The sequence below is a fragment of the Carya illinoinensis genome, chromosome 16 (genome assembly GCF_018687715.1).
Source record: "Carya illinoinensis cultivar Pawnee chromosome 16, C.illinoinensisPawnee_v1, whole genome shotgun sequence".
NCBI lineage: Eukaryota > Viridiplantae > Streptophyta > Magnoliopsida > Fagales > Juglandaceae > Carya > Carya illinoinensis.
Genome location: NC_056767.1, coordinates 13413013 through 13425865, shown reverse-complemented (window position 1 = coordinate 13425865; position 12853 = coordinate 13413013). Strand labels below are relative to the sequence as shown.

General features: G+C 29.4%; 1 protein-coding gene across 1 annotated transcript; it reads right to left on the bottom strand.

Annotated features, from left to right (window-relative positions):
• Window positions 1–10033: 10033 nt before the first annotated feature.
• LOC122298841 lies at window positions 10034–12426 on the bottom strand. The gene is made up of 4 exons (XM_043108688.1): window positions 12285–12426; window positions 11616–12194; window positions 10529–10683; window positions 10034–10180 (listed from the first exon to the last, which is right to left on the bottom strand). Exons 1-4 carry the CDS (start codon window positions 12424–12426, stop codon window positions 10034–10036), a joined length of 1023 nt encoding a protein of 340 aa, XP_042964622.1.
• Window positions 12427–12853: the final 427 nt, after the last annotated feature.

The window sequence follows — 12853 nt, the reverse complement described above, 5'->3', positions numbered from 1 at the left end:
GTCTTCTTCTCTCATGCACGTCTCTTTTTGGTGGTCACTGCTTTATAACCTTAACAATTTCCCACAACTCCCTCTCCATTGCTTTCTCTAGATTTGTTTGGATTCCAATCACGTTTTTTTGAATTTCGATCAGATCTAATTTCTTCTCCTCCATATTTTTGGGACTATGGTAGTGTGTGATCAGAAATTTTTCCTGCTTTCGTTTGTTTGGTGTTCCTTCACTGTGGAATAAAAAAGATAGTGGATCTATTTTTGCTTGAGCTATTTCCGTAGGTGTTGCTTTGCTTTGATTTAGTTTGGTTGGTGTTGCTTCATGTGGAATCAAAATGATAGTGAAATGGTTCTTGTTTGAGCTATTTTCGTTGGTTTGCTTTGATTTGGGTAAACACAAGGAGTGAAATTTGGGATTCTATTTGTTTATCTCAATTCTGTTGCATCAGTCCTGAGCATTATGATGCTCTCATGAATTATTGACAAGCTTGAAATCACTGTTATGTTGTGTACAATGTATTTATATGTAGATGTTCACATTGGGATGTTATTTTTAAATTATTGCATATGAAAATAAAAATGAAAATAGTTGTTGGAGTTTGTGGGGGAGAGTTGGAGATTATGAAAATGAAAATAAAAATATTAAAGAAATAAAAAAATGTATTAAAAAATATATTCAATAAATAATAATATTTTAATATTATAGAGAATGTGATGACTAATCTAACGTGGAATTCAAGTTTTACACCATTAATTATAATTCAAAAAGTCACAAATTAGTCAAATTTTGACTTTGAGATAACTAATTCACTGCCAATGCTCTTATTTACTTAACTAGATGATGCAAGAAGGTTCAGATGGAGAAGAAATTAAAAATAGAAAAAGAGGAGATTAAAAAGTGAGATTAAAAAAAAAAAGTGAAGTAATTAATAGAGATGGGAGAAAAATAAAAGTCAAGAAGAGAGTGATAAAATTCCTTAAAAAAGATTAGAGGGAGAAAGAGAGGGATAATCACTATAAGATAGAGGAAATATTAAATAAAAAATATTATAAAATTAAAATATTAGTAGAATATAATTTTTAATATGATTTTTATTTATGTATTTAAAAAAGTAAGTCCTCGAACTTATTCCCATTATGATATTTTCCAATATTTTTTTCCTTTCGTTTTTCAAATATTATGCATTCTACTTGTCACACTCCCACCCTAGTACTAAATTAATATATTTATTAACTATCACCTACTAAAATTATTATTTAAAAAGTTAAAACTGATCTAAGAATTGAGTATAATACCACCACTTATTTCATAAGTTAAAATTGATAGAAAATGATAGATTTTAATACTTATATTATCAATTAACACTCCTTAATAAGTAAGGTCGAAGCATGATATATTTAATAAATAGAATAAAGTGTGGAGTCGGGATTTCAGTTTAGAATATGTGCTTTGATATTATGTAAAATCTATTATAAAAAGATGTAAATTTTATTATTTATATTATATCTTAATATTGAGGAAAAAATAAAATTAATAAAGTAAGAGATAGCAGCTCATAGATAACATCGAATAGTTTGAAGTTTATGTGTTATCATTTAAACCAAGGGTGACTTGGTCCCCTCCAAAGCAATAAATTCCTTGAGAGCGAAACCAAGTGACCACAAATTAAATGGTACCAGAAGTTGCCTTGGCCTTACAGTGAACGGTAGGGGCATTTCTTATGGCCTCACTCACTTGTCTTTTGATAAAACTCGAAAAGACCATGTGATGGGTCAATTTTAATATTTTATACAATTTTGCTAGTACAACTGCCCATGCCGAACGGTTGTGTAATCGTGTGTGACGTGGCAACATCGGAAAAAAATTAAAAAATAAAATAAAATGAAAAAAGAGAAAAAATGTATTTTTGAAATATGGGAAGAAGACCATATGAATGAAAAAGGCGAGGTCTCAAACCCAAAAGAGACTGGTAACAAAGGAAAACCAGAAGATGACAAAGGAAAAAATGAACTCCAGAAGAATTATACCTCTTTCTATTTCTTGTTGCTTTTGTTTCTATAGCTCTCATAGTTTCTTTATAGATAACTTTAACTCAGGGTATTTTTCTTTACGTCCCTCTTTGCTTTTAACAAAGGCAACTCTTATCACCCACTTCTATTCTTCTTTTTAATCAAACCACACAAGAATACTCTTTTTAACAGGGACTTTTCTCTCTTTTCCTTTTGTTTTACGACTCTGTTGTTGGATTTTTGCAGGAATAAGAGAATGAGGTACACTTTTGCTCCTATTCATTACAAGTTGTTAGGTAGTGTTTGAGAACTAAATTTGGGGGAGGAGGGTTAGTTGGTTTTGTTTGGTGTGTGAAATTCAAGCACCAACCTATTTTCGCCCATGGATGGTTACGAGGGTTAAGTTTATGCAGAGATGAAGGATGCCTCTAGGCTTCAGGAACGACAAGGGTCGTCAAAGGAGAAGGGAGAAGGATGGTAATGGCGAACTCACGAAAGGATAAAGAGGTATATTATATCCCTTTACTGCTATTTTTGAGCTCCTCACCCAAATCCAAGAGCGTGTCTTCTACTATTACATTTCATCAAATATGGTCATTTCAGAGCATTCACATTGGCTTGGCCAAATGAGATGCTTGGCTAAATTTTACATAATTTAGCTCAAAAATCCTTCACATTGGATTGGACAAATCTAAAAAATTTAGACTTTTACTACAGTGGTTGGCTAAAGATGGAAGACCACTACTCATTCATCAAACATTAAAATATTAATTTATCATTCCAAACAAATAAATTAAATTAATTAGATCAATATAATTAACATTTAACATTTAGAATATAATTATTATTAACATTTAATAATATTTTTTAATATTAATTGAATATAATATAATTATTATTAACATTTAACAATACTTTTTTTAATATTAATTTAATTAGAATATAATTACTATTAGCATTTAATAATACTTTTTTGTAATATTAATATAATATAATATAATTATTATTATTATTATTAACATTTAATAATACTTTTTTTAATATTAATTTAATTAGAATATAATTATTATTAACATTTAATAATACTTTTTTAAATATTAATTTAATTAGAATATAATTACTATTAACATTTAATAATACTTTTTTAATATTAATTTAATTAGAATATAATTACTATTAGCATTTAATAATAATTTTTTGTAATATTAATATAATATAATATAATTATTATTATTATTAACATTTAATAATACTTTTTTTAATATTAATTTAATTAGAATATAATTATTATTAACATTTAATAATACTTTTTTAAATATTAATTTAATTAGAATATAATTACTATTAACATTTAATAATACTTTTCTAATATTAATTTAATTAGAATATAATTATTATTAACATTTAATAATACTTTTTTAATATTAATTTAATTATAATATAATAATATTAATGTAATATAATATAATTATTATTATTAACATTTAATAATACTTTTTTTAATATTAATCTAATTAGAATATAATTATTATTAACATTTAATTGGTAGAATTACAAAATGTGAGAAAATAAATTAAATAAAAAATTTATTAATTTAATAATATTTTATTATTATATAGAGAATAAATGACTAATCCAATGTGGGGATTGAATTTTGATGGAGTAGGTAAATGTAAAAAGGTGTTGATATTGGCCAAATTTAAAAATAAATTTAGCTAAACCAATGTCAATGCTCTCAATAAACATGTCCAGTGACTACCCGGCCGTTACACAAGCCGGTTACCTAAAGCATTTTTCAGTTTTATAAACTTTTATTTTTATTTTTTATTGGGCTTTATTTTAATTTTGAACTCTGACCACCACTTTGTTTTTGGGTAGTTGACAGTTTCACAATTCTCCACTCCATGTAATTTTAGCTAAAATAAATTATTAAAAAAAAATTAGATGGATAAGATAGAATGATGGATTAAATGGAAGGAAAATGATATATTTACACTTCCTATATTACTATTTTACTTTTCAGATATTTTTTTTCCTTTTTACTCTTTGAATATAGATTAAAAATATCAAAATATGACCTTCTTGCATAATTCAAAAGAAAATTAGTTCAATTAACTAATGCAATCAAGTAAATTAATTCAAAAAATTCAATATAAAAACTGACTTCCTTTTATGTATGAGAGGCTGCGCACATTTTGGGTTGGTCTTGGGTTGGGTATTCAGGCTTGGATGCAATTTCGATTGTTTTTTCATGACAGGAAGCCCATTGATTTTTCTTTCCCACTAACCTATATTTTGGTCGAAATCAGGTCCAAAACAATTAAAAAGAAATAACTCAATTAACTTATACAGTCAATTAATGGGGGAAAGAACACTCCAAACAATGCCAAAGCATGAAAAAAAAATCCCACAAATAGTAGAGTCCATCAAATACAGTTTCTCTTTGTTAAAAGAAAGAAAAACAATAAGAACTTATTTGGATTGGTGAAATACACCATAAAAAAATAAAAATTACAATGAGATTAAAATTGAGACAAATCAACTTGGACTGAGCCACAAAAGTCCAGTTCTTTTTAAAGAGATTCAAGCATGTTACGATGTACAAAGTTTCAAATATAGCAGACCTATTCTTGACCTATCTCGTTTCAAATATAGCAGACCTATTCTTGACCTATCTCCTCCAAGATTTAATAGTTTAACTAATCGTCGTATTGTTTGAATCAACTCTGCATAAGTGCTTTAGTCTAAAACTTCACTAATAAAAACACATCTCTTTTGTATGGAAAATTCTCAAAAGTATATACACCCTCGTTCTCTAATGTTCTCTCTTGTAAGTTAAAAATAAAAAATAAAAAAATAAATGTTTAAAAACATGTATTTTTACTGATGTTGGGAAATTTAAAATATATATATATATATATATATATATATATATTTAACAATATAAAGAAAATAAATGAAATAAATAAATAAACTTTATGCTCTTTGTTGAGACAGTCTGGTGCTACATCCTCGGTGGATGTGGCTTTCTTGAAGTATACTCTCCTCGTACAACTTCCTTTTCTCAAACATTGAAGGTTTTTGTTTTTTTTTTTTGGGTGTCCCAGTTTTGATTCCAAAAGTTAATACCATAAACGTTCATGACTTGCTCCAAATTTAAGACAGAAAACTGGAGGAGTTAAAAAGGAAAATTTTAATTGTAAGTATAATTATATATTAATATGTGTATTAATATAATATAATTGATCAAAAAGTAAATTTTATTAAAAACAGTGTTAATTTAAATTTTGAATAAGAAAGAATCAGTATTAGTACTTAGATTAGTAGGCAACTTTACTTGTCCTTAGCAAAACTTAGAATTAAAATGCCTAGCTGGTTGGACATTTAAAAACAACGACAATGGACAATAAAAGTAATCAAGGCTGCCAACGTTAATATAAAGTAAAATGATAGTATGTTTCATGATCTTGATTCTTCATTTTGACTGTTTATATATTTAAATTCTTTTTTAAAAAAGTTTGCTTAATGGTGACCAAGAATATTAGTTTATTGGTATATTTTTTTAATTTTTTAAAAATATTTAAATATGTTTATGAAATGTAAAAAAGAAAAAAAAATCAAAACCGACGTATCAGTACAGTTTTTTGTCCAAAATCGAAACCGCACTGATACCCTTAAATGATACACATCTCGACCAAAACCGGCCGATGAATGGGGAGGAAACCGTCTTCCTTGGTCTAGGCGTAACTCCGGTCGGTTCGTCAGCATCTTTGGTGGTTGTGTGTGCCGTGAGAGAGAGAGAGAGAGAGAGAGAGAGAGAGAGAGAGAGAGAGAGAGCGATGAAGGTTGAAGCTGCAACACTAACTGAGATTTTTGAGAGAGAGAGACAGAGAGAGATGACGAATTATACTGTGAGATTAGAGAGAGAGGGAGCTAGCGACGGAGGTGGCCCTGCGTGGCTGCGTGCGCCTTGAGAGAGAGAGAGAGAGAGGAGACCAAGGGCGGCAGTAACCCTAAAAGTGAAAAAAAGAAATGAGGAAGAAGAGGAACGGGCCGTGTTAACCCTAGAGTTAAAATGGTGCTGTTCCTTTTATATTTTTTTTCAAATACTATGTTTTAAAACGACGCCGTTTCATTTCATTTTAAATGAAATGACGTCGTTTCATATATGTATAATTTAAAAAAAAAAAATTTAAACCATCGGTCGGTTCAACGGTCCGGCCTAGGGTCAAACTGGGACCGAACTGCTAGATATTAGTTTTGAATAAATTTCACTGTGCGCCGACCGGTTCTACTTTGGTTCTTGTCGGTTCTGATTTTCGGCGATCAGTCTGAGTCGATTTTTCGATATTTTGTACAGCCCTAACGCCTACTTGTCACCCTTGCATGGATGGCATATATAGTAGTAGCGTCCTAATATAAAATACATAAACCGCTTGGAGCTTGAAATCAGCTAAGTGAGAAGGACACTGTTATACCCACCAAGAGTGTAGCAAGAGAAAAGTCACCGAGAAGGCCGTTTGGCCCTTTTTTATGCAGTATTTAATCTCTTTAAACATTTTAAAAAAAAATTACAACATCATTAAAAAATACTTATTTAATCATTAAGTAAAAATGAGACAATCAGGACCCATTGTGGAAACACAAAGCATTTTCCGAGTGAGAAACTAACGACACGGTTAGAAGACATTGACCAATTAACGTTATCAACCATAAATCTTTTTATTTTAAAAAACTGATCACCTTTGAAAAGTAAAATCTCAATGGCCAACAATAAACCCAACGTTACAATCACCATTAACAGACATTAAACAAACGTTACAACCAATATTTATTGAAAAAGGCCCACATTTGGATGTTGAGTGGCCTAGTTGGTGATGGTTGGAGGTTTGGGAATTTATGCTCAAACTGTGCGCCATTGCATTAAGTTCAGCATCAAGAGTATATTGGCGTCTATTACTTTTTATATACGTATTTAAATTTTAATACGTACATGCAATTTATAAAAATAATATCATTTTATACAAATATATACTCTCGTATTAAAATATTATTATGAAATATATTGTGAAATGTGATTTGTGTGTATCATTATCGTTCGCAAAAGCTCAAACTTGGGTCTCGTTTTTCCTCAAACTTAGAATTCATGGGATGGATTCACCTCATGGGACAAGTTTGTTGATCTTTGGTGGGTCGAAGACTCCAATCTCTTTTTTTTTTTTCCCCTCCTTAACCGTATCAAGCTGAGATGAATGCATGCCAATAGCTGTGGTCTTGGCCGTATAATACTTGCTAAATCTCAAATGTCGTTGTTATATGTACTGCAAATTGAAAAAAGAAGGAGAGAAAGTAAAAGAGGGAACTAAGGTTATTTGGTAGATATCCCTTCTTCTTTCTTGGGATGCAGATATATATATATATATACTAGATAGGAGCAACGTGCAATGCACGTTTCTCTAGTTTAATAAAATAATTATTTTAAAAAAAGTATATATTTCATAAAAAAAATTGATTTCAATCAATAATTTAAAGCATATGGAAAAAAATGTGAAATCTAGTAAATATTTAGAGTAATGATAGTTAAATATAGAATAATAATTGAGTAATGCTACGTACAGTCATTTTTGCGCACTTCCTGCGCACTCCACTGATATGATTGGCTGGATTAATTTTTTTTAATACACAACCAATCATATCACTGGAGTGCACAAAGGAGTCCGCAAAAATGACTGCACATAGAATTTTCCATAATAATTACATACTTGTATAGATTAAAATATAAAAATATTAGTTCAAAATATGACATAGTCTAATACATATTTATAACATCGATAGTTTCAGCAAAGTTTCATGTGATGAGTTTAATACAAGTCTAACAAAAACATTAGTTCAAAACATAACCTAGTCTAACACAAGTGATAAGTTTAATACAAGCCCAACAAAAACATCAGTTCAAAATATGAGTCATTTGATATTTTTACTCTGATCTATCATTTTGTGTCATCCTGTATAGCATCAATAGAGACAACATTGAAATTCTTGTACTGCTTTTGGTTGAGTCGATCGAGGTCTACTAAAGGTTCAATCTTCCACTCTTTCTGTGAAACTTGTGCCACAAGATTTTCTATATATGACAAATGTTCCTGCAAAGGAAATTTTTAATTATAATTTCATAATTAATAAAAATTTGAATATCTTATATGCTGAAAATTTATATCTTCTAAATTAACACAAATTTCTGAATGCAATTTTTTTAATTAAATTACTAAGCATGTTATAAATAAAAATAAAATTGACATAATAGACAAGTATATAAAAATCAATTTCAACGATTTTTGTTATAATTTACTTTTAAAAGTTTTTTTAATATAAACCTCAATGTATTTATAGATAATGTATTAAATATGTTAAAAATTTGGAGATAGACTTTTCTACTCACAGCAATAAAGCAAATGGAAAATAAGAAGACGTACATCTCCAGTATGTTTCATAAGATCAACTGCTGAACAACCAAATGCTTCTTATACAATTTCACCAAACATAACAGCAGATAATCTTCCTGTACCATCGTCGAGTTCAACATATGCTTGACAACTATAAATTTGTTGGAAATATCATTTTAAGTTAGAATCAATAAAAACTATACATTAAATCTATTACATAAATTATCAAACAAAAAATTTGAAAGATACATACCGTGGTTGGGAAATGCTTTGGTGTTTGCAATGGTAACAAAGGAATGTATCATTGTAATCATATCCAGTTCCTTTATTACAGCCAATACATAACATGTAAAAAAATATCAGGCGCAAATCAACCACAATTATCTTCGCCTTTATCCAAAATTTTATTTTCTGCATCACATTAGAAACAATTTTTTAGAAGAATTGATTGTATAAATATTTGAATTTGTTACTGAGAATAGGATTTTACCGCCATGGGTTGCAAACTTTTGATTAACTCAGCAACATCACAATTCTTGATTATTTTCCGAAGAGTTTTGCTACATACAAGCACAGTTGTGCACTAATCTGTGTACCAATACTGATTTATTCATACTTAACATTTAAATTAACATTGTTTTGAATAAAATCTACTTTTTGACCAATCACATCACATTGGTGAACAGATTAGTACACAATTATGCTTGCAACTATACTTTTCCTTTCCCGAATGCCAATAGAAGATAGAGATGCAGACAGGTATGTTAAGTTTTTTGCAATAATACTCTTGAGTAATAAATCATTAATCGCCGCCCTTAAATTCATAAAAACAAATACAACATAAGAAATAAAAATATGAAAATTTCAATATTCAAATTGTATGAAACAAATAATGACTTATTTGTGATGATTACCACTCTTGCAATGAAGTTGCCTCAGGAATAACAGGATTGATCATAAATTTACTTTTCGGACGTAATGATAGAGATAATCCTTCATTAGAAATAAGCATCATAATTAATGCAAGCATATATAATGTAAAAGAAAATATAAGATTGTTAATTATTAAAAATACCATTATAAGAACCAACTCTTATTTTTGTTCTAAATATAACTGGCTTTGTCTCAATTATTTCTGAGATTTTTTTGCATTCATCTTGCACAAATCGACCCCACATAGTTAAACATATGTGGTTTAAGCTACAAAATTAGAATAAAAAAAAAAGAATTAGCAGAATATGCAAGAAATAAAATTTGAAACATAATTCTAAAAGAATGAACTTCCCAAAAAATATTTTTACCCTTGATCGATAATATATATCTCTTGAATAGTTGTTGGTCCATGTGCTAAAGTTATCTCTCTACATGGCCTGATTTGGATTGCAACAGCTAAAATATCTGACAAATAAGATTTAAATTTTTAGTATATTGATAATTAAATATTGTAAAATAAAGAATGAATTACCTATTTCTGCAATTGAATTCTTGTAAGCATCTAATTCATTAAACGGAATGAATTGGTACTTTGGTGGCTCCAATTGTCATTCATTCTTTGGAACTTCCTCAATTATCGTTTTAGCATTCAAGATTCATTGATATTCATGTGTTTCAATTCTATATTTCGGATCCAATGGCTTCACATATGCATTATTGATGTAATATGACTGAAAAATGTGCAAAGTATCTTGTCGCGAGTCAATATCTTTATCAAATATCGTAGCTTGCAACTGATTTTCCTGTATAATATAAAAAATTGTAACGAATAATTTACAAAAAATAAATTGTAATAAATAATTGAGTATAATGATTTTCTTTGATTTTAAATTGTTTTGAGTTATGTGTAGAATTTTTGTTTTTAAATGTGTTACAGGAATATAACTAAATTAATAGAACATCATCGAAATTTATATCAAGAAGCCAAAGATTTAAAAAATCAAACATTAAAAGACCCAACAAATTAGTAGTAAAAAAATAAAAAATAAAAACAAAACTTAATAGATAGAATGCAAAAATAAAAAATTCATTTATCAGTTTTTAATCCACGAAAAAAAATAAAAGACAATAGATAGAAATAAATACTATACCTCTGGATCAATCAATGTTAGGCTTTGGTACTTCACTGGTGAGCGTTGACCTGTTCGTTTGGGTGACTTCTCTGCCACAATCATTTTGATTTTCCAGTCTCTTGTACTTGGAGTGATATCTTTTATCGATGTATAAACCGTCTGCATCTTTAAAGCTGTTCACATACAAAGATATTAAATGTGTAAGTATAGTAAACCCAATACTAAATTTAAAAAAAAAAATTGCAAAGAGAATTGAAAAGTATAATAAATTAAAAAACACAATACTAAATATACAGAAAAAAAAATTCTATTAAATACGCAATTTTGTTGAAGTAATTAAACTGAAATTATACAATTGAATCATTACCCATTTAACATTAATCTGAAGATACTAATCTTAATAATTCTGTATAGACAATATGTTTTGTGCAGTTCTTTTCTAATCGTTCAGTTGATACTGGCCGTAGTAAAATCTTTACTATAGATATAGTCTTTGTCCTTGATAGAGCCACATATAATTGACCATGTGAGAAAACAGGTTGAGGTAAATATATTCCAACAAAATCCAATGTTTGCCCTTGTGACTTATTTATAGTCATTGTAAAACTTAATCTGATAGGGAACTGAGTTCGTTTAAATGGGAAGCCACTATTTTCATCAACATTTGGTATGAATGGGATCCTTGGAATAAAGACTCTTTTTCCGCTGTGGTGCCCAACTGCGATTTCTGCATCAATGACATTTTGATCAAAAGCCTGACAAATTAGATGTGTTCCGTTGCATAGTCATTCTAAAGGATTAATGTTTCTAAGCAGCATGATAGGACAGTTTATTTTCAGTAACAATTCATGAGGAGGAAGTCCATTTGGGATTAGAGTATTTAAAAAATCCTCCATAACTGATTGTTCAGATGCATCTATTGCTTCATCAAAGTTATAATATCGCTTAATCTCACCAGAAAATCTATGAATTAGTAATGCATTTATTTCATCAACATAACTGTTCTTTGGTGTTAATATGGCCCGATTCATCATAGCTAAAATATTTATTGAATATTCATGAATATCATGGAAAACAGCATCTATTAAATAATCTAAAGAAGTACAGTCATCTTCATACGGAACAAGCATGCCATCAGAAATTTTTATAGTTTCATCAACTGTGATTGGTGGCATTTTGTTGCCCAATTCTAACACATATTCTGAAAAGACTGGATCCAATCTTGCTCGCATATTTTCAGTCAAATGAAACTTGATCAATGTAGGCCACAAATAAGAAGAAACCAAACTGGCGTCAACATGTTCTTGTCTTGTTCCTTTATGAACTACAGGCAAAACTTGGCGAAAATCTCCACCAAAAACGACAACTTTTTCACTGAATGTTAACTCTGAATCATTAATGTCTCGTAACATTTTATCTAATACTTCAATATGTTGTTTTCTTGACATAGGGGCCTCATTCCATATAATTAACCTTGCCATACGTAGTAACTTTGCGATGACACTTTGTTTACTGACATAACACATGCTATGTTCATCAGTATCCAGTGGAATCTTAACGTGCGAGTGTGTTGTTCGACCTCCAGGAAGGATAGATGCAGCAACACCAGATGAAGCAGTTGCAAGTGCGACTAATTTTCTTGATCTTACTGCGGCAAGAAGTGCCTTGTACAGGAATGTCTTCCCTGTCCCACCAGGGCCATCAACAAAAAATGCAGCAGCTTCATTAGAAAAAACCTTTCCCAAAATTGAATTATAGACATGTCATTGTTTACTATTTAGCGCTTCTGATGCAACAATATCTTCTTCTAGAATTTCAACAGCCAATTCATTATCGATTTTCCTAGATTCGACTTGGTCTTCATCAAAACAAATGTTGTAATCAAGAAGATGGAACGAATTAATGTCTTTCCCCATTGATTCAAGTGTAAAAGAGATTGAGCGCAAAACTTGCATTCTTACATTCAACATAGAATCTTCAGTCGACCTAAAATCAACTGACATATCTTGCTCAAAACGTTCCCAAAGCTCTCTCAGATTGATTGGATTATAATAAACTAAAATAGTTGCAAATAGTCGTCTCAAACTGGACGGCATTTGATATAGAGATGTTTCATGTAAACAATCTTCTAAGCTGCTGTCTCTTTGTAGCAAACCATGCATAGTTGCTACCTCACGAAATGTTGTAGCCACGACACCATCAACTGTTCTAAGATCTTCAAACGACAAAGGTCCTCTTACATGATTTAGCAATATCTGCAGATAATATCTCTCGCCTTCAAATGGATTTGCTGTAACAATTCGACCTATAACAGTTTTTTTTTTTTTTTTTTTTTTTTTTTTT